This window comes from Haliotis cracherodii, unplaced genomic scaffold, assembly GCF_022045235.1.
Source record: "Haliotis cracherodii isolate W230 unplaced genomic scaffold, xgHalCrac1.p SCAF_6, whole genome shotgun sequence".
In the NCBI taxonomy this organism is placed as follows: Eukaryota; Metazoa; Mollusca; class Gastropoda; order Lepetellida; family Haliotidae; genus Haliotis; species Haliotis cracherodii.
This window is the reverse complement of record NW_027266319.1, coordinates 19281299-19304464: the sequence shown is the minus strand read 5'-3', so window position 1 is coordinate 19304464 and position 23166 is coordinate 19281299. Positions and strand designations below refer to the sequence as shown.

Below are 23166 nucleotides of genomic sequence, written 5' to 3'. Positions count from 1 at the left end.
CGTGTATGTTTTTTTTTCATAAACCCAATAAATATATTTGAATATACGTGTACATATTACTGGCCCACGGAGCATGCTGGAAATTGACTAAATGACCAACAGACTCATTAACTAGATTTATTTTTTTTACTCATAAAAACGTGTCTCTCCCCGAAAAACGCTGAACGTTTTTTCAAGTTATGGCCTCGGAAACGAACCCTATCATCATTTGAGACTAATACCCCGTTCACATGCAAACCATGGACACACGTAAGTAATTGTGCACATGTGTAACTATACATACGCGTGTACATGTAAATTTCACATGAACATGTAATCACATGTAAACTAACTAAGAAGTGTAAATGAGGTATGTAAAGGGTGTACGTCACACACTTTCACCAGTCTGCTGTTTTCCAGTCAAAGTCGAATGAAAAGAGAGATGGTTATACCTCACATAACTCTTCGCATGAAGCAAAATGTATTTGATTTAATCTGTACACAATTTTTGACACCTTGAAACCCAAAGAAAACACCGTCGCCCAGCTCTGAATGTCCGCATAAAAGCTGGTATTACTGTATACTGGATAGCGTCAACAGAACTGTTGCCGATTTGCTTGGTGTTGGCAAATCATATATAATCATGCAAATTTGCTCCGGGTGTAAATATACATACACGAGTAAACACGTTGACACGATAAGTATACTCACGTATTTACACACATGCAAATATACACACATATGTATAGAGTTGCAAGTGAACGGTGTATTAGTTAAGTCGAAATTATTTCCATGGAAACATAAAACAATTTTAATGCAAACAGACACCAGATAACTTGAGCAATTCATATCCCAAGTTTCGTTGAAAAACATTGAACGGTTTTCAAGTTATTGCTAGGAATAGGAGGGTTTACGGTCGAGTCCAAGACCATTGCACTTATTCCGAACATATTTAACGGAATATACTATGATTACCATACTGCAACACCGACGCAAGGTGCACGACATTTGGTTTTGCAGTTAAAAATGTTTTTTTGAATTTTCGCAACATTATTTTCAACGATCAATTAATAAAATGCCCACGAAGATGCCGAACATATAAAATACACTTCTTTATCTTCAGTCTCCATTTGCACATATTCAGCTCTCTGTGCTTTGTAGTTTCGGAAAAGATATTTAAAGATGATTTTTTTCTTCAAATTGATTTGTGTTTTTATTGGGTTTAATTTCAGTGTCAACCAAAGTTAATGATACTGCAGATATTCTGAAAGCGTTTCGTGGGGAAGAAACTAGAATATCTTGTCGATTTCTAGTGCGTTACGTCATACATTCTTCCTGTTTATGACAATAATATTTACTTTTGATTAATAATAAATAATAGGTTTTCGAATACTGGTGTTTTGAAACGTGTATTGTGTGTTATCATCAACTTCATATTTATTTCTATGTCATAAGAAAAGTACTTTTTTTATTGTTTAACATGCGTTCTACACATTCGTTTCATCCCTTTGAATACCAATCTCATTAAAACCAGACCTCAGTTCTCGCTACCGCTTGTTGAGCTGTAGCGAGAACTAAGATCTAATTTTAATTAGATAGTTTGAATACGGGCAAATGAACATGTTATATCGTGCAAATCGTCACCTTCAAGGTTCGGGGTATCAGAGTTACCCCCCTTGTTCAGTTCTTCAGCTGCTGAGTCAGAAAACTGAGAGATAGTCAACGTATCGGCGAAGTAAGAATATCGGGAATTATCTTTACATTGATACATTGAACAGACCGACATGTCGGATGGTCATATTTCTACTGTTTAGCTGGACCCGAAATTAATTGCAATTCAAGAAATACGCCTTAAAAGTAATTCAGTTGTATGATTTCACAACACGCTTATACAATGTGTGCCGCCATGATGTCTTGATTTTGTTTCGGTTTTCGCGCACGTTATGCCGAATAGGCATTATTGAAGAACACCTATATCAATTTATTTGTTATCATTTCATTTAAAAGATACCTTACCTTGTCACTGAATACCTAAAAAAAACAATACCAAATACAGTAAGGTGTGAAAGTAACAGCGTGAAACAATTGATAAAGCTTAATTTGTTTCCCACGGCACATGACAGGAGCCCTGAGGAGGCGAGAGCCGCGATGGGGTCTTACAGTCAAGACATGTCATGATTGTAGGACCCCATCGCGGCTGTAGCCAAAGGTGACAGTTACCAGTTATGACATTTCAGCTATGTTCTGTCTAAGTCTTAGATATTGTGATTACCTAAATATTGTGTATATAAGTTATAACATATTTGTTGTGACATTATGCCATTGAAATAATTTCTGACTAGATTAAGTAAGTCAGTCCTTCCGAAGTAAGGAAGATTCAGGTCTCCGGTAATTTAGTATCAAACCATATAGAGGTAGTTTTGCTGGTCAATTCTTGTTTCTTTGAGCTCTAACTACCTGTAACCATGGTAACTAGCGAATGTATTGTCAGTTTTATTATTAAACAAATAAAGTGATACTAAATAATCGAGGGATGAGAAACAAACTGGTTACAAAACAAACAGAGGAATCCCAAACCTCCAGGTTCCAAAATGTCACGAAGGATACGAAACAACCAGGTTGAGAAAATATCGGTTTAGAAAATGGCCTGTTATTGGTCCAATCTTATTATCTTTTTAATGCCAGAATTTGTCATGCCACAGGCATCAGCGTGATCAGTAGTGTATCAGTAGAATGTATGTGTGACATTGACTGTTAGGATCCCAAGTTGCTTGATCATGCACTTAGTGACCTAAAGTCGAACACATTTCAAATGAGTGTGACCAGTTATTGCTGCTAATAAATGTGAGATCATCAAACCAAAGATGGCAGATGACAGTTTGCAATCCATCTGCAAAATGATCATATGTGAGAATGCTGATGAATGTTGTCATTTTCAGGAGACAAATTGTACATGCTGGCATCAACATGAGGACATATAATGACGAGCTCAAGTACTTGGAGAAAATCTCCGCCAACTGCTGGCACATCAAGAAGGGATTTGTTGAAAACATGAAAGTAAGAATTAAAATGTTTGTTTGTTGTGTAATGCAATATTCCAACTCTTTAATAGCAGTCTGAAAAAATCGAGCCTGGACCAGAAAATCAAGTGATGGACATCATGAGCATCCATGTATGTAATTGGGATTTCGTTACGATGACATGCATCAACCAAGTCAGCGAGTATGATCATCCAATCCTGTTTGGGGCCTCTTACAACAAGCATGAGTTGCTGAAGATTAATTCTAACCCAGATCTTCACAGGGAGAATTCCAGTGATTGACTATATATATATATATCATGAATTCAAGAGAATGCATTGTTATTTGGTTGGTTGGTTGGTTGTTTAATGCCGCACTCAGCAATATTCCAGCTATATGACGGTGGTCTGTAAATAATTGAGTCGGGACCAGACAATCCAGTGATTAATATCGTGAGCATCGATCCATGCAATTGGGATACGATGACATGCATCAAACCAAGTCAGCAAGTTTTTTTGTAGGATTCATATCTTGTATGTTTTGGCATCATTTGAGTGCAAAAAATCATGGAAAAGTTTGAAAATAATGGAAATTAGTGTTTTGAATGAAAAAAAAGGCAAAATCAGAGATTTTTCAGCCATTCTGCGGTCAGTAACATTTTCTGCAAATCTTTCTCTGGTTGAGATATTGCAGGATTTGTCTGGGACTGATTAGCATGTAGGCTTGTAATGTAATGAACAGGCTGTGAGCATGATCAGGGTAAGAAACTAACAGTTTTTGTCCACTAGTCTTATAATGATAACATATAGCAAAACCCGTATTCCAATTTCTACTAGTCCTTAGGATACCTTTACTATTGGGCAGTTTGGTAAGGACTATAGGACTAGTGCACATTTCTAACGCTGATGATGTCTGTTGTGTAGACACGTCTGTGTTGTGTCATTTGCTTATTCTTCATAAACATCATATGATCTAATCAGGTAATATTCCATTAAACAATGCAGGTGAGCTACAGAGCTGTGGGGGCCTATTTGTTTTACACCGAAATAGATCAATAAAACCAGAACACTATTTGGGGGAACATTGTGTTTTTTTCGAAATGGTGACACATCTACAACCTCCAACATGAAGTTAGTGGCTGTGCAGACTTGCATCCCTTGGGCATGTTAGAAACCTTTCATCTTGGGTTCGACTACCGGTTTGCCCCAATGATGTGTCTAGGTTTGTAGGCATCATACCTGTTATTGTAGGTAAATTAGTGAGACATGCATCACTTCCGTCTTTTCTCCCACAAAAGGTAGACACCTTATGATCAGCGTTCGAAATACCTGCCTGCCCGACCGTCCGAGACGGGTTGATTTCAACTCGGGATGCCAGATTTTCAAATCCCCCTGCCTGACGGTCGGGTTATATTTCATATGTAAAAATATTCAAAATATTTCCCGATGACAAGCATTATTTACATGATGTATTCTAGGATATTAAATACAAATCTGATCTAAAAAGTGTTTGCTATTTCTTTTCTTGCATTACTTCATGTTCAATGAATTCGATTTCAAGTTTTAATTAAATTATCCTGAGAAACATATGATTATAGTGGGCAGGCAGGTTTTGGTCAGGGCTGGCAAGTATTTCAGCTAGCCAGTCCTGTGGTCTGGCTGAAAATTTTGGGAGTTTCATACCCTGCCATGATATAACTGGAATACTATTCAAAGCAACTTTAGACCTCTCACTCACTCACTCACTCACTCACTCACTCACTCACTCACTCACTCACTCACTCACTCACTCACTCACTCACTCACTCACTTCAACATGAAGCTGAGATCACAGTGATATGGAACTGAAATATTTAAAACACTATTAAACTCAACTTTGTTTGCTGTTTCAGGTTGACGGTTATTTCTACACAAATGACCGCCTGGAGAAGCTGATGTTTGATGAATTGAAGCACTCGTGTAACAGTAAAGGCTTCGGCGGCTTTCTTCCGGGGATGAAGCAGATAGCTAATGTTGCTGCTCTACCTGGAATTGTATCGGTATGTAACCATGGTAACCTATCTGCTAGACACTATTATTCCGTTTTATTGTGGGCATTTATCTTGGTGTTATCAGATGTCCATAAGCAGCTCTAAGTCTACTTTGTTAAAAGCGGCGTAAAACCCAACTCACTCACTCACTCTAAGTCTACTTAAAAAATCCCCCAAATTGAAGTGAATAGTTTCCAGTTCAAATAAGTTATAATACCCCCTTAGTATTGTTTTGCAATTTCACCAATAACAGGATTTAGTACATAGTTTTAGACCACCTCCACGGTCTAGTCGCGGTACAGCGTTCACCCGGAGAGCAGAAGGTCCAGAGTTTGATCCCCAGCCGTGTAATACAAAAAGATGTTTAAAGATGGTACTTGTTGTCACCCTGCCTTGCCCTCAGCATTTTAAGGAGCTAAAGGACTGGTCGGTTCAGAGTCTGTATCCTGTGTTAGAGGAGTATTCATGTTAAACTGCGACATGGTATCTCAGTGGGCTAGCACTATAGAATAGGCTTTAGTCCGGACTAGTACAGGCAGCAACACACACATGCATGGGTGTCTCTATTTAAGTGCAGTAATCTTAAATGCGAGGGTAAAGCCCATGTCAGCCAATCTCATTAAAATCAGATCTGTTCTCGCTATCACCAAACAAAGATCTGAGGACATCCCATTACGGGTCACATCAGAACGACCTTTCATCCGACCAATCAAAGCGTCGCTTACCAGATCATGAAAGTGATAGTCGGAATGTGTTTGCTTATCATGCAACCTCGAAAACGTAAACAGGGGGTATTCCAAACGACAGTTACGGCCCGTACGACTGATTCCGTCAAAATAATCATCTGTCTCTCGCTTCCGTGGGATAAACATTTGAACGGAGGAGGCGTTGCGCAGTACGAGGGAAGCACTGCCATACAATCTCAACCATATATTGGACATTCCGGAACGTGCGTTTGTTCAGTTTTCAAAATTTTAATTGAGAACAGTATCAACATATTTTTCAAGCGTAGTCTGAAATAGTAGTCGCCAGGTTGAAACGGGTGCCGTAAAGCTCGAGAAAGCTGCTTTCTAATTGGCTGTTGTCAACTTCGTGTTAATCATTTCAGTGGTCGGTCAAAGTTCGCGAAAGGTCGTTCTGACGTGACCCGTAATGGGATGTCCTCAGATCTTTGTTTAGCGGCAGCGAGAACTTCGATCTGATTTTAATGAGATTGCATGTCACCTCACCTCATATAGTTTTAACATTGTTCCTGAGACTATTGTCCTAATATATCTCAAGGTTTTATTTTTTTCCCCATTACAGACAAAACAATAGCTAATAATCAAATCCTTGTTTTTTCAAGCCTGTGGCATCAAGCTAAGTGGCTACAGGAATATTTTTGTAATAATCGTTGAAATATTTGGGTTGAAACTATTTATTTCTGTTTGTAGAATTGTTTTGTCAGTTCGTTTCATCTGAATGACGTTTTTGTTGCACATTTCGTATATCAGTACTCTTTGCTTTTGTCCAATGTACACTATGAACCGAGTCGAACAAATATCATTTCAGAAATCTATTGGACTTCCAGATGTTCATTCTGGGTATGGCTTCGCAATTGGTGAGTTAAACGCTGTTGGGCTTCACACTGTTTTTTTTTTTAGTCTGCAGATCCGCCCAACTTCATAATCGAAAATTCAGAAAAGGAAAACAATCAGAATGACAAGGTTTATATGTAAAGTTCATTTTGACAATGAACTAAATCCAAGGTATTTTTATATATGATGAAAAAAGAATTTTTTCCAATGACAAATCATCATTACAATATGTACAACATGTACAAGGCAAATGCTGTAGTCAGATTTTAGATATTTTAGATTTTAGATAACTAATATTTGTAAAGCCTCAAACCAGAACAAGGTTATCACCTACTTATCATGCTTATCCAAATCAAACTGCAAGATAATTTAAAAAATCTGTATTCTGACTTGCAACTAAATTTTTCTCCAGCCAAATCTGTAAACAAATAAAAAAGCATCTTGCCTCAGTGTACAGTAATTAAGCTGGAATGCCATGATAAAGGGTTACAACCCACCCACCCATTGTTTTGTACATTTTTGTGATCATAAAAGAAATGAAACGTGTTGACATTTTGTTTTAGCTAAGCAGTGACACGTGAAAGCTTTAATGGTTAAATTTTGTCTTTTATTTCATCAAGTTCTGACTTAGCCTGTTCACCTTGATTCATCAGTGGACAATAATTATAATATAATGCGCCAACTTCCATTTACAAAGTTAATACTCATGGCTCTACAAAGTTATTACCCCAGTGAATGAATCCGTGAGCTCTCATACATTCTTTAATCTCAGCTGTTGTTGCCACCAACGATAAGCAGTAGTTTCACTTCATTAAACCAACTGATAACTGTTCTTTTTTTATAGTTTTAATCTCAAAAATATTTTGTTTCTAAATGTTTAAATAGGTAACATGGCAGCCTTTGACATGAATGACCCTACAGCAGTTGTCTCTCCTGGTGGTGTTGGTTTCGACATCAACTGCGGTGTGCGCCTTCTGCGTACAAACCTCCACGCTAATGATGTGATCCCGTTGAAGGAACAGCTGTCCCAGTGCCTGTTTGATCATATTCCAGTGGGCGTCGGCTCACGGGGGATCATACCCATGACAGCTCAGTAAGCATTGTACAGAACACCATTACTTGTAATTAGGGCACTCAGGCCCTCTCAGCTTATTCTGTTACATACAGTTTTTGAACTTATCCTTTCTCACACGATGCATTTCTTCCTTCTCCTTTCGATCTTTGTATGGAAACATCCGAAAACAAAGTTTCCAGCTTCTAGAAACATTTTGCTCGAACATATCCCAGCATTACCATAGTCACCACTGAAACACATGGGTTACTCATTGTAATCCCGAGCGATGTGACCCGACCACAGCATTCTCTTTCTTATCGCATATGTGTGGGAACGTGTTTGAGTTCTAGAGAAATGGCTTTTTGGGGATTTGTTTTTATAGAGTTGCCTCAATCTATCAACTATCTATCAACAATCTACGGCAAATTTTGGAAACGGGGCATATTAAACGCCTGGCCTGGAAGGAGTGCAGACGAACTTATGCATCAGCCGATCCACACAATCTCTGTTGTGACTGAGGGGATTTATTTGAACCAGCACATCACTGCTCACAACGTTCCCTGTTACAGTCTGTTTGGCACCAAATGAGAACGATGAATTGCAAAATAACTCAGAATCGGGAAATGTCTATTAAATGTCAATACGGGACATGGCAAAGAATACCCTGTACCCAACAATATCTGCTGTTTGTTATTTTTATTCCCATCACTGAAAAAGGTTGTTTAAGAAACTATCATGTTGTTATGTCTGCAAGTTGACATCTTGAATGGAGGGGGCACAACGGTAGGAGGAACAGCGCACACACTTACTGCATGTGCTACACAATGGTACAGGGAATGACAGTATAAGAGGAATCATCTCATGATAATTTTAATCATAATGTCACTCGCTCATGTCACAGTCCCCGTCAGTATTGCTCATATGAGCCAGGATAATATAATGATATGTGTATATTTACTCTACAAAATAAACTTTTGAACACATTGTATAATTTAAACCCAAGACACAGGATACTATTGTGAACAAACTGAAAAAGTTGTCAAAATGTTTTGGGATGATATATAGAATCTCAATATCACGTGTCAAAGACACTTTGGTGAGATTCTCTGTATCTTATGCTTGATGTTGGACTGATAAGGATTACCTGGCGTGTTGCATGTGGTGTGACGTCGTAAGTTTGTGAAGCTACGTTGAGTTTCTATATCCCCTCTCTGTGTTCCAGAAACTTGGAGGAGGCTCTTGAGATGGGGATGGACTGGTCGCTGAGGGAAGGTAGGACACACGTCTGTGTTGGATGTATCCTTGTGATGCTATAATCAATCTGGTGTTGGTTGGGTAGCCTAGTGGTTAAAGTGTTCGCACGTCTTGCTGAAGACCCGGGTCTGATTCCTGACATGGGTACATTGTGTGAAGCCCATTTCTGGTGTCCCCCCGCCAAGATTTTGCTGGAATATTGCTGAAAGTGGCGTAAAACCATACTCAGTCAGTCAGTATAATTAATCTGAACATATTTTGTGTACATAATTTCTGAATTTGGAAGTCATCTTTTAAAACTTAAGGAATAATACACATTCATGATCAGTGGCTAAATACAACCATGGCCCTGTTTAGAGTATGTGCTGGCCTACAGACTGGTCTACAGACTGGTCTACAGACTGCTGGGATATACAATGATATCTCAGGAGTTTTGCTGACTGAAGTTTGAAAAGTTAAAATATTTCTTTCTGTTAGTTGTATGGAAGCTGTATGATGTGTGTTTTGTATCCTGTAGGCTATGTGTGGGCGGAGGACAAGGAACACTGAGGAGTATGGAAGCTGTATGATGTGTGTTTTGTATCCTGTAGGCTATGTGTGGGCGGAGGACAAGGAACACTGTGAGGAGTATGGAAGCTGTATGATGTGTGTTTTGTATCCTGTAGGCTATGTGTGGGCGGAGGACAAGGAACACTGTGAGGAGTATGGAAGCTGTATGATGTGTGTTTTGTATCCTGTAGGCTATGCGTGGGCGGAGGACAAGGAACACTGTGAGGAGTATGGAAGCTGTATGATGTGTGTTTTGTATCCTGTAGGCTATGCGTGGGCGGAGGACAAGGAACACTGAGGAGTATGGAAGCTGTATGATGTGTGTTTTGTATCCTGTAGGCTATGTGTGGGCGGAGGACAAGGAACACTGTGAGGAGTATGGAAGCTGTATGATGTGTGTTTTGTATCCTGTAGGTTATGCGTGGGCGGAGGACAAGGAACACTGTGAGGAGTATGGAAGCTGTATGATGTGTGTTTTGTATCCTGTAGGCTATGCGTGGGCGGAGGACAAGGAACACTGTGAGGAGTATGGAAGCTGTATGATGTGTGTTTTGTATCCTGTAGGTTATGCGTGGGCGGAGGACAAGGAACACTGTGAGGAGTATGGAAGCTGTATGATGTGTGTTTTGTATCCTGTAGGCTATGCGTGGGCGGAGGACAAGGAACACTGTGAGGAGTATGGAAGCTGTATGATGTGTGTTTTGTATCCTGTAGGTTATGCGTGGGCGGAGGACAAGGAACACTGTGAGGAGTATGGAAGCTGTATGATGTGTGTTTTGTATCCTGTAGGCTATGCGTGGGCGGAGGACAAGGAACACTGTGAGGAGTATGGAAGCTGTATGATGTGTGTTTTGTATCCTGTAGGCTATGTGTGGGCGGAGGACAAGGAACACTGTGAGGAGTATGGAAGCTGTATGATGTGTGTTTTGTATCCTGTAGGTTATGCGTGGGCGGAGGACAAGGAACACTGTGAGGAGTATGGAAGCTTTATGATGTGTGTTTTGTATCCTGTAGGTTATGTGTGGGCGGAGGACAAGGAACACTGAGGAGTATGGAAGCTGTATGATGTGTGTTTTGTATCCTGTAGGCTATGTGTGGGCGGAGGACAAGGAACACTGAGGAGTATGGAAGCTGTATGATGTGTGTTTTGTATCCTGTAGGTTATGCGTGGGTGGAGGACAAGGAACACTGTGAGGAGTATGGAAGCTGTATGATGTGTGTTTTGTGTCCTGTAGGTTATGCGTGGGTGGAGGACAAGGAACACTGTGAGGAGTATGGAAGCTGTATGATGTGTGTTTTGTATCCTGTAGGCTATGCGTGGGCGGAGGACAAGGAACACTGTGAGGAGTATGGAAGCTGTATGATGTGTGTTTTGTATCCTGTAGGTTATGCGTGGGCGGAGGACAAGGAACACTGTGAGGAGTATGGAAGCTGTATGATGTGTGTTTTGTATCCTGTAGGCTATGCGTGGGTGGAGGACAAGGAACACTGTGAGGAGTATGGAAGCTGTATGATGTGTGTTTTGTATCCTGTAGGCTATGTGTGGGCGGAGGACAAGGAACACTGTGAGGAGTATGGAAGCTGTATGATGTGTGTTTTGTATCCTGTAGGCTATGCGTGGGCGGAGGACAAGGAACACTGTGAGGAGTATGGCAGGATGCTCAATGCTGACCCCTCTAAAGTCAGCAACAGAGCCAAGAAGAGGGGCCTACCACAGGTAACACTTAGTTGTCTCCCCTTGCACAACTAACGCCAAGTGCAGTTTTCATTTGACTTCGTCTCATGTTACCTGAAATGATTGCATCATGTTTCTGTTCTGGGCCCACTTGCACAAAGCGATCTTAGCACTAAGATGATCGTTACTCCCATACTTTAACATACGCTTACGATAGTCTTAGCGCTAAGATCGCTTTGTGCAAGTGGGCCCTGGTAATCAACCTTCTTTGGCACAATTTCATGTATTCAATCTATTTTTTACCTGTATAATTTTCCTCACTTTTACTTTATTTTTGTCAGTAAACATAAAGTTTCCTACTTCACCCATTCTATTCTTGGGGACTGACCATGGCGGGGATGACAAGAAACTTTATCGTCTGAAGATGCACAACCAGATATTTTTAAAATTAAAACTATGAGCCAAAATATTGTTTTTGAAAAACATATTGCGACGATGTACTTTTTATGGCAGACAGGGGGCACAGGTGGCCCAGTCGTCTAAGGCGCCGCGATTCGCTGTGCAGAGTTGCGTCCCTTGGGCACGCCAGAAACCTATGATTGTGGGTTAGAATCCTGGTTCGCCTCGATTATGTTTCTAGGTTTGTCAGCACCATACCCGTGCTTGTGGGTTTCACCGAAGTGGTAAACATCTAAGACCTGCATCACTTCGGGCTTTCCTCCCACATTAAGCTGTGATATAACTGGAATACTGTTAAAAGCGGCGTTAAACCGAACTCAGTAACTCACTTTATGGCAGACAATTACATATTTTCCCAACGATATGAAGCATAATTTTGTTCAAGAATTTTTGGAGGCAATTTAATTTTTGGGATAAAATCCCAGGCTCCCCTCCAGATTATCACATGATCCCCTAAGTGGATCATATAAAATAAAAAAGTTACTTTTCACACAGTTGAGGAAAAGAAATATGATGTTTGTATTTGAAAATGCATGGTCCATTTGATCATGGTGTCATATTTCATGTTTCTGCTGCAGCTTGGGGGGGCGGTCGGGTAGCCTAATGGTTAAAGCGTTCGCTCGTCACGCTGAAAACCCGTGTTCTATTCCCGACATGGGTACAATGTGTGAAGCAAATTTCGGGTGTCCCCGGCCGTGATATTGCTGGAATATTGCTAAAAGCGGAGTAAAACCAAACTCACTCACTCTGCTGCAGCTGGGGACCCTAGGTGCCGGAAACCACTACGCCGAGATCCAGGTCGTGGAGGAGATCTATGACGACTATGCAGCCAAGAAGATGGGGATTGAGTTCAAGGACCAGGTCTGTGTGATGATCCACAGTGGCAGCCGTGGCATGGGACACCAGGTGGCGACAGGTACGTGTAGGTGGACAGGGATCTCTGTGGGGGCAGGTACTGGCAGGTGGACAGGGATCTCTGTGGGGGCAGGTGGACAGGGATCTCTCTTGGGGCAGGTACTGGCAGGTGGACAGGGATATCTCTGGGGCCAGGTACAGGCAGGTGGACAGGGATCTCTGTGGGGGCAGGTACAGGCAGGTGGACAGGGATCTCTGTGGGTGGTAGGTACTGGCAGGTGGACAGGGATCTCTGTGGGGGCAGGTACTGGCAGGTGGACAGGGATCTCTCTGGGGGCAGGTACTGGCAGGTGGACAGGGATCTCTCTGGGGGCAGGTTTCATGTTGAGTTTTGTATCAAGAAATTTTCGTTTTAACCTTTCCCATGCTTACATGTTTTCACCTTAGAGTTATTTGACAGTGTTTGTCTAAAATTTTGACGGTCGGCCCAGTCATCTAAGGTGCCTTGATTTGCTATGCAGAGTTGCATCCCTTGGGCACGTCAGAAACCTATGCTTGGGTTCCCCCCGATTATGTTTCTAGGTTTGTCAGCACCATACCCTTAGTCGTGGGTTTCACCAAAGTGGTAAATGTCTGAGATCTGCGTCACTTCTGGCTTTCCTCCCACATTAAGCTGACACACACAAACACTTGTCGCTATATATATGCAATAATACTGAATGTGACGTTAACAGGTTAAACTCCATTTCACCTCACCTCATTTCCAAGACAAGTGGGAGGATGGGTGAGTGGGAAGGTTGGTGGGGATGTGCTAGTTGTTGTCTATTGGTTTGGGGTTGAGGGGGTGGGGATGAGGGGGTGGGTGGCTACTTGTAGGTAATTCACACACTCATTCACTGTGTTACAGATGCTCTTGTGGCCATGGAGAAGGCGATGAAGCGCGACAAGATCGACGTGAATGACCGCCAGCTAGCATGTGCTCACATTCAGTCCCAGGAGGGTCAGGACTACCTGCGTGGCATGGCCGCCGCCGCCAACTACGCCTGGGTCAACCGCACCAGCATGACCTTCCTCACCAGACAGGTGAACACCCTCCCTCTCACCAGTAGATACGACAGTGGACTAAGGCATGGCTGATTGGTGTGCAGAGTGCCTGGCAGTAGCAGTACCACGGTCTGCTGATTTGTGGGATCAAATCCCAGAGTTGCCCTGTTTTGTTTCTTGGTCCTTGTCTCAGGTGCTGCTATTTGCTTGGTCCCTAACTCATCCCAGGAACTCAAGTGTCGTGTTTCTCGGTTTCTCAATGTGTCAAGCTTGCTACTGTCCAGGCCTTCCTCCCACATCAAGCTGACACACTGTGATTTCACTGAAATACTGTTCAAAGCAGCATTAAATCCAAGTCATTCATTTAGCATGTTACCTGGGCCAACATTTTTGTCAAAGTGATAAACATCTGTGAATTGTGTCAATTTGGTCTTTCCTGCGAGATTAAACTGCTACACTGTGATAGGATCAAATACAGTTTAATGCAGAAATACCTGTGAAGATACGGGGTAGAATAGGTATTACACAACCCGTGATTGTCGTAAGAGGTGACTAACGTGATCGGGTGGTCAGGCTTGCCAACTTGGTTGATGCATGTCATTGAATCCCAATTGCATGGATCGATGCTCATGATCTCAATCACTGGATTGTCTGATCCAGATTTGATTATTTACAGACTGCTGTCATTTAGCTGGTGTTAAACAACAAGCAAACAACTGGCGAAAAAAATGGTGAAAATTTGTTAGTTTAATCCTGGATTGGTTGCTCTCGAAAGAATATACAGGTATTTTTAAAATCAAATTTCATAATGTTTAAGTACGATCTGGTTCTCCTCTTGAGAAAACTTGCAGGCTGTGCTGATGATCTCATCGGAAATGATGTCACAAGTTTTCACTGTTCATCCGTATGTATTGAAGTTAAAGTCAGTTTCATTTTTCTATGTTTCTACAGGCATTTGCCAAGATGTTCAAGACAACGCCGGATGACCTTGACATGCACATGATCTATGATGTGTCGCACAACATTGCCAAAGTAGAGGAGCATTTTATTGACGGCAAGCAGAAGACACTTCTTGTTCACAGGAAGGGATCCACACGAGCCTTCCCGCCCCACCACCCTCTCATTCCGGTGGATTATCAGGTAATGCTTGTTTCAGTAGGGAGGCATTGTAGTTCAGTTTTTGCCCCTCCATACCTCCAATACAGGTGGGAGCGCCTCTGTGGTCTAGTGGTAGAGCGTCCGCCCAGGGAGCGGAAGGTCCGGGGTTCGATCCCCGGACGCGTCATACCGAAAGAAGTTAAAAGATGGTACTTGTTGTTACCCTGTCTGGCGCTCGGCATTAAGGGGCTAAAACAAGAACTGGTCGGCTCGGAGTCAGTATACTGTGTCTGAGTGGGGTATTCATGTTAAACCGCAGCATCTCAGTGTGCTAGCACTATAAATCGGCATCAGTCCGGACTAGTACAAGCAGCCACACAAACACACACACGTACATGCACGTCGCTATATAAGTGCAATAATCTTGGACGCGACGTTAAACCCCATTTCACCTCACCTCACCAATACAGATGGATTCTCAGTAACATATGCTTTTTGGGGTGGGGTAGCTTACTTATTAAATAGTGGCTCCACTACTCTCTCACTCCCTTCGATTATCAAAGAGAGATGATTTGGGGGTTGGGTATCCTAATCATTAAATTGTGGTCCAACTACCTTCTCATTGCCATCGATTATCCAGTAGAGGTGTATTTTGGGGGTGCAGTAGTCTAATCGTTAAATTGTGGCCCCCAAAGCTTCTCATTCCTGTCGATTATTCAATAAACATGAGTTTCCTGGTGGCATAGCCTAATCATTAAACTGTGGCCCCACTACCCTCTCATTCCGGTTGATTATCAATCAGAGATGTTTTTTCGTAGTGTGGTTAACCTGGTCATGAAATTGTAATCATGGTAATACAGGGGGATTTCAGGTACAGATGTTTTGGGGGTAGGGTATCCTTGTGGTTAAGGCATTACCCCCTAGACGACAGATGTCCAGGGTGGATTAGCTGACTGGTTAACTTGTTGAAACCCTCACCCCTCTTTTAATGTTAAAGTTTCAGGAACATAGGCCTCTTGAGGTGGGTTAGCCTTGGGATTAGGTGTCTTTCAGACTGTTGGTTTGTGACTTGAGTCTTCTGACAAGTCTCCTATTGTTTCATGAATCATACCTACACTTCTTGTTTCTTTGATCAGCTGACGGGCCAGCCTGTTCTCATAGGTGGCACCATGGGCACCTGCAGCTATGTGCTGACGGGCACCGAACAGGGCATGACGGAAACCTTCGGCACGACGTGTCACGGCGCAGTAAGTTTACATCTCTTGAGATTTTTTATGTTTCATTTCTTGCTCGACGGGACCAAAGAATAACATGAACTTGTGGTGCATTGCCTGTCAATCTGTGGTCATTCCATCTTTCATCATCTTAACTGACTATAATAGTCCAGTTTCCACCCTTGCCGAATTAGGCTTGAATTTCGTGAGTCGATCGTAGCACCAGCAGTGGGCATTATGAGTTAAGTCCCTTTTATGGCCCTCATATTGACCAATCAGATTCCACCTCTCATATCACTTGCATTTGCTTCAAACAAAATGGCGGCGCCTAGTAAAGACAATCTGATCAATAATCAAGATATGTATTGTAATAGAACAGGTCTTACCTCGTAAAATGCATCAAATTACTTGAGCACCGTGATTGAAAACATGAAAAGATTGGGAAAACATCTGTCAATGCCAAAGTTGACAGTACACATGCTTTGCAAATCCTGCAGTCCACCTAAATCTGCATGTTGAAAACCAGGTTGTTTATGAACCGGATGTCTTTTTTTTAATGCGATTTTGGTTGGACTATGAATAGACTCATTAGTCCAGCCAAACTGTATCTCCAAAATTCCAGCATAGTTCGGCAAGTGGGAAACCGGACTTTTATGGTCAGTTAACTCCCTTGCCTCGAGAAGATGTCCATCTTTCTGCAAACCACTGTTCGTGAAATGACCCTGCTTGTTCCGTGTCCTAATAAAACGAGTTTCTCATGTCATTGAAAGTTTGTTGTATTAAAAAAGAATAGTAAGAAAACATGTGACAAATCTTAAAGAATCTTTGTCTTAGAAAACTACAAGGTTAATGAATCTTAGATGGCTATAAAAATACCCAGAAACATGGGTGCATTAGTATTGAGAGCTCAATTCTGTGATATCAATACTTCATGTCAATCAATACAGGTTCTAGTAAGCACGTCCTTTGTTTCAGGGGAGAGCACTCTCCCGAGCTAAGTCGCGGCGGAACCTGGACTATTCGGATGTGTTGGCAGCCCTGGATCAGAAGGGGATCAGCATCAGGGTTGCATCCCCCAAGCTTGTGATGGAAGAGGTGAGTGGTGTTTGTGTGGAAACTGAAGTGTTGTAAATAGTGCTGTAAATAGCGTAAATCAAGATCACTCACTATTGCCATAAATTTGTGTAGAACGTTCTCACTCACTCACTCTCACTCACTCACTCACTCACCCAAGATCACTCACTATTGATATAAATTTGTGTAGAACTCACTCACTCACTCACTCACTCACTCACTCTTGTGAATGATTTTCTAACTGCTACTTCAGCTCGAGAGAAAATTGATGATTTATGCAGGGGACAGTTCTAAAAATTATTGATATATTGTTGCGCTTCGATATCCTGTTTATATAGCCTGAGACTGTTTTTGTTTTTTTAGGCTCCAGAATCTTACAAGAATGTGACTGATGTGGTAGACACATGTAAGTTTGATCTACAGTTATTAACTTGTCAGTCTTAAACATCCTTTAAAATCTGATTCAATAGAACTGTTAAGAGGCTGAAAAATAAGGTGAAAGCTTCAATAAGAGTCTTTGTTACAGCAGTTCCACTTTATGATGTCAGCGTTAGATATTGGCGCTAGTCCTGTAGTCCTTACCAAACTGCCCAAAAGTAAAGGTATCCTAAGGACTTGTAAAAATTGGCCTATTTTAAGGGTATTGCTATATGTTATAAAGTGGCTGTATGTGTTTCAGGTCATGCGGCCGGAATAAGCAAGAAGGCAATAAAACTACGTCCTATTGGGGTCATTAAAGGCTAGCCCCTTGTCCTCATATTTGTCCTGGAAACTCACATCTACAAGTGCTTCGCCATGCTATCTCCACGTGTTACTAACAGCATGTCTGACAGCGCCACCTACATTGCTGAAATATCTCAACAAACTGTTGCGAGCTGCTTTGGGCAGTATGAAAATTGCCTCACGAGCCTCAATAGCTATAACATCTTACAGACTGTCAATCTAGTTATTTCTAAAACAGTCATGTGGACAATAACATTACAATATTTTGTTACTGGTATTTAGTTTCATATTGACTAATACTAAAATACATTTAGTTAAAAACAGTCATGTGGACAATAACATGACAATATTTTGTTACTGGTATTTAGTTTCGTATTGACTAATACTAAAATATATTTAGTTGCAGATCAATTTTCATTTCATTTCTCTCACCTTTTTGGAACACAAAATTGTGTAGTGATCACAGTTATTGGCATAAGTGTTCATGAGAAAGTGAATAGCAGATGACAAATAAGACAAACGTTTATGGATAATAATTTCTATATTGTACTGTAATAGCGACTTTTCACTGTAGATCCTCATACCTTGTCAAGGGACTGAAAAATAAACATGGTACAGAATAATATATGGTAGGTGAAGGATTAACAGTAACAACAAGTATGATACATCAGAGGGATTAGTATGAGTAGGTTTACTTATAACAACAGAAGAATAATACTGTAACCATGGTAACAACATGATGGACGGGGAACACATGATGAGGATGCCAATTACACTGGATTAAATAACTTCGGTGGGATGACTGGAAAACTGTTTTTGTTTGAAAGTAAGTTTAATGTTACTTATGATAGTGAAAGTTAACATTTTGATTTTATTTTGTGGTTTTATGCAGGCAGATCATTTTGTTAAAATTTGTTTATGTTTGAAAAGTTATTATTCCATAACTTGAAAGGTGCCTCAACATTATATTCAATTTAAAAGTAACGTAACTGTGTAAGCCCTACTTTATTGGCCATGTTGTCGGTGAAGAAGCCACCTTTGGAATGCTAAAACATTATAGAACATGAATTGAGAACGTTTTTTACAGACATTTCATGTAGACTTGGTGCCAGAAAGCGGCCTCTGAAAACACCTGGATAAATCTGTCTTGGCATGGTAGACCACAAGAATGATGGTTTGATTGTGTTTTGAACAAGTTAGGACAATGAGGTGATCTGTCATTGTTATTGTCCTCCAACCGTGTTGAATATCTGGTGATATTTCCCCAGCTGTGTATTGTATATATTGTGTACATACATCTGTAGCCTCTGTACAGTCAGTGCATGAAATAAATACGGTCGGGTATGAAGCATTCTGTCTGGTTCTTGTTTTACAGGATTAACATTTCAAGTCTTCATTAACAGTCGTTCAACATATCTCTCCTCCTTGTGTCCGACTGCCTCCGTGGTCTAGTGGTAGAGTGTCCGCCTGGAGAGCGGAAGCTTCAGTTCTGCTCCATGATTCGATCCCCGGCCGCGTCATACCAAAAGACGTTAAAAGATGGTACTTGTTGTTACCCTGTCTGGCGCTCAGCATTAAGGGGCTGAAACAAGGATTGGTCGGCTCGGAGTCAGTATACTGTGTCTGAGTGGGGTATTCATGTAAAATTGCGGCATGGTATATCAGTGTGCTAGCACTATAAATCGGCATCAGTCTGGACTAGTACAATCAGCCACACACACACATACGTACATGCACGTCGCTATATAAGTGCAATAATCTTGGACGCGACGTCAAACCCAATTTCACCTCACCTCAACTCCTTTGTGTCTGCCCATTCTCTGCTGTTGGGTTTCACCAAGGTGGTAAATATCTAAGACCTGCATCATTTTAAGCTGACATGAGAGGTCACACACTCACTCACTCTGTAGTATGGGTGGTACTGATGGTGCTGTCCTCAAAGGCACAGCGCCATGCAGAGTTGCATACCTATGCCATGATCCATGGTCACAAATTAAACTGACTGCTCAAGATGAATACAACAGAAGGTGACATGAAATAGGGTATAAGGTAGTGTTTAAGATTATTACTCTTGTACAGTGGTGTGTGTCTGTCTGAACTTGTCCCACTAATGCTTGGTTTTTAGTGCTAGCCAATCAAGATTCCATGCTAAATGTTAACATGACACAGTATACTGATCAAGGTGTCCAGTCCTTGATTTTTCCTCTTAATGCTGAACGCCAGGCAGGGAAACAACTATTACCATCTTCAACTTCTTTGCTATGATTGGGATTCAACACTGACGTTTGCTCTCCGGACAGAGGCTCTATCCACTCGGCCATGAAAACACTGGAATGGAAGAGTAAGACTTTCAAGTAACTGCAGGTCTCCCACTAAAATTACAAACCTAGAAACATAATCAGGATTCCGGATTCGAACCTACAATCATAGGTTTCTGGTCCATAGGGACGCAACTCTGCACAGGGATTCGCAGCGCCTTAGACAACTGGCCCTCACAGAACTAAAATTGTCATAAGCTTACCCAAATCAAAGTATGGCATCCATATCTTCATTTTGAGAGAGTAGTACTGTACTATACTCGTGTTTCCAAATTCCAGTCTAGGACCAGACGTTATCATTGCCACATTACACATAGCTTCTGTAGAGTAATTATGATCATAAACTACTGGATTGATATACGCCTTAACATTAACAGTGCAACCCTCACCCCCTCGATAAACACCATAAGATTAACACACACTTTATGTAAAATACTAGAAAACCCGTTAACGACCATAAATCACTGTGAATATTCCAGCAAAATCTCAGCCGGGAACAACAAAAAATTGTTTCCCATGTGTGGAATCGAACCCAGGTTTTCAGCGCGACAAGCGAACTCGTACCCACTAGGCTACCCCACAGACATTGTATGGCAGATTAACTATAGTAACATGAAAGAATCGGATGGTCCTTTACGTTTTTGGAGTGGTAAACAATCAGCAGCCTGAACAGACATTCGTGGTATGTTTAGTTCATGAAGTATCGTTATAAACGCCTTGCTTTTGGCCGGGACCATCAGGGATCCAACAGGACCAGTCTGTCTGCCGAACTATTGGACTACTGGAACACTGTAGGGGCATGGGTGACCGAGCAATTCACTGTGCAAAGTTGTGTTCCTTAGGCGTGCCAGCAACCTATGTCCTTGGGTTGGAATCCCTGCTCGCCCTGATTATGTTTCCAGGTTCGTCAGCACCAAACTCGTGGGTTTCTCCAAATCCAGTCTTTCCTCCTACATCAAGCTATTATATAAATGAAATTGTGTTCAAATCAGCTTGAAACCAAGCTCACTCAACAAAATCTACCAGTGCCTGCTTGCATGGCCAAGCTCCCACAATGGACAACTCTTCAAAGTATACCTTGGTTGATTTTTCAAGCTTCTAGATTCCTATTTTGTGGCATTTTTTATTTGTGTTGGTCAAGGAACGAACCATTTGTTGAAAATATGATTAAATATATTATTTATTTTGATTATGCGGTCACCCATCCAACTACCCTCCGCAACCAACGTTTCTGTTGTTCGCCTGATTTGTGTCCTGTGCTCTGTACACAGGACCTCGTGACACAAATACGAGCGGTCAGTTCCTTCAGTGTCTGCTTGATCTACGTCATGATGGTTCCACAGGGCAGTTCCAGCATAAGTCATTCCATACTGTCCCCGTTGGGACTTACGGTTAGCATTGCTTTCCAGCTGGTCGTAAGAAGCGACTAAATGGAATGGGTGATCAGGATCGGTGACTTGGTTGATAGCATGTTATCGTAGCCCGACGGAATTGGACGATGCTCACAATATCGGTCAGTGGATTGTGTGGTCCATATTATTTAAGAGCACCGCCATATAGCTGCATTGGTGCAAAGTATGGTGTAAGTGTGAATGAGTTGGATTTAACGCCGCTTTTAACAGTATTCCAGTTACATCACGGCGTGTCAGCTTAATGTGGTAGGATGCAGGTCTCGGACGTTTACCACTTCGGTGAAACCCAAGAGCATGGGTATGGTGCTGACAAACCTAGAAACATAACCGGGGCGAACCAGGATTCGAACCCACAATCATAGGTTTCTGGCGTGCCTAAGGGACGCAACTCTGCACAGCGAATCGCGGCGCCTTAGACGACTGGACCACCCGTGCCCCCAAGTATGGTGTTAAGCAAGAAACATGCCACACTGTTGTCTTAAATAGGAATATACTACTTTACCTTTGACATGGATATTCAGCGATGTCGTACTTATTAAATATCATATTATAAGAATCGTGTATCATGGAAAGATGAAAATACCCCTATCAAATGGGGAGAAGTGTACAATCAAGGCAATAGTGAGTAACGTAATGCTGTTGTATGTGTCGGTCACGACTTCTATGACAATAATAAACTGATGTAATAAGAATTTAATGTTCCATGCATCGTGATTAATGGATTTGTTGTTAATTTTGTTGAATTCAATCAATATTACTGCCTGAAAGCTTTACAAGAACAATAGAGGCGATGTCACAGGGATGGAAATCGAAGATCAGATTTATATTCAATACTTATGCAGAACTATAATTCACGACCAAATTACACCACCAGCTGTTGGATGAAATGATGAGTTATAAAGGTGATGCCAGCAACATCTGGTGAGATACATGAGCCCCGCCTGTCAGGAAAACCGTCCTGCTGATCTAATTTACAGTCGTTGCTTCATACATATACACGCTGTATTCCAAGTGAAGATCAAGCGTTGAGTCATTGTTACATCCTTAAAATACCCCGTGGGGGATTTCCAACTAGAGTGCTGATTATTTGTCTCTACGAGTTGATTCTCAGGCGGGGTATGTCCCCTGTACCTATTGTCTTCCTTGTCTACACGTGGGGATTCCCAGGTAGAGTATTTGTCCAGTAACCACAACTTGTCTTCCACTGGGAATTCTAGGCAGAGTATGGCCCACTAACCCACTGATTGTCTTCACGTGCAGATTCCCAGCAGGCAAAGTATGGCCCCAGTAGCCAGTTCTCGTCTTCTCGCGGGGATTTCCAGACAGAGTACCTCTCCAGTAGCCATTTCCTGTCTCAATTCCCCTGTAGCCAGTTCTCGTCTTCTCGTGGGGATTTCCAGACAGAGTACCTCTCCAGTAGCCATTCTCTGTCTCAGTTCCACAGTAGCCGGTTCTCGTCTTATCGTGGGGATTTCAGGACAGACTACGTCTCCAGTAGGTATTCCCTGTCTCAATTCCCCAGTAGCCAGTTCTCGTCTTCTCGTGGGGATTTCCAGACAGAGTATGTCCCCAGAAGCCATTTCCTGTCTCAATTCCCCAGTAGCCAGTTCTCGTCTTCTCGTGGGGATTTCCAGACAGAGTACCTCTCCAGTAGCCATTCCCTGTCTCAATTCCCCAGTAGCCAGTTCTCGTCTTCTCGTGGGGATTTCCAGACAGAGTACCTCTCCAGTAGCCATTCTCTGTCTCAGTTCCACAGTAGCCAGTTCTCGTCTTCTCGTGGGGATTTCCAGACAGAGTACCTCTCCAGTAGCCATTCCCTGTCTCAATTCCCC

General features: G+C 41.8%; 1 protein-coding gene across 1 annotated transcript; it reads left to right on the top strand.

The window, feature by feature from the left end:
• The first annotated feature begins 1662 nt into the window (after positions 1 to 1662).
• On the top strand, positions 1663 to 18952 carry LOC139445789 (RNA-splicing ligase RtcB homolog). Its single transcript, XM_071227013.1, has 13 exons — positions 1663 to 1714; positions 2919 to 3036; positions 4891 to 5037; positions 6580 to 6628; positions 7491 to 7698; positions 8882 to 8931; positions 11073 to 11179; positions 12353 to 12512; positions 13359 to 13534; positions 14447 to 14635; positions 15730 to 15840; positions 16783 to 16902; positions 17245 to 18952. The coding sequence occupies exons 2-13, from the start codon at positions 2947 to 2949 to the stop codon at positions 17323 to 17325; spliced, it is 1488 nt and encodes a 495-aa protein (XP_071083114.1). The 5' UTR covers positions 1663 to 1714; positions 2919 to 2946; the 3' UTR covers positions 17326 to 18952.
• Positions 18953 to 23166: the final 4214 nt, after the last annotated feature.

What these genes read in the sequence shown, in the direction of transcription:
- LOC139445789 (XM_071227013.1), top strand. Translation starts at nt 2,947, where the DNA reads ATGAGGACATATAATGACGAGCTCAAGTACTTGGAGAAAATCTCCGCC. An exon ending in TGGGTATGGCTTCGCAATTG is followed by an intron (nt 6,629 to 7,490) that starts GTGAGTTAAACG and finishes ATGTTTAAATAG; the next exon opens with GTAACATGGCAGCCTTTGAC. An exon ending in AGAAGAGGGGCCTACCACAG is followed by an intron (nt 11,180 to 12,352) that starts GTAACACTTAGT and finishes ACTCTGCTGCAG; the next exon opens with CTGGGGACCCTAGGTGCCGG.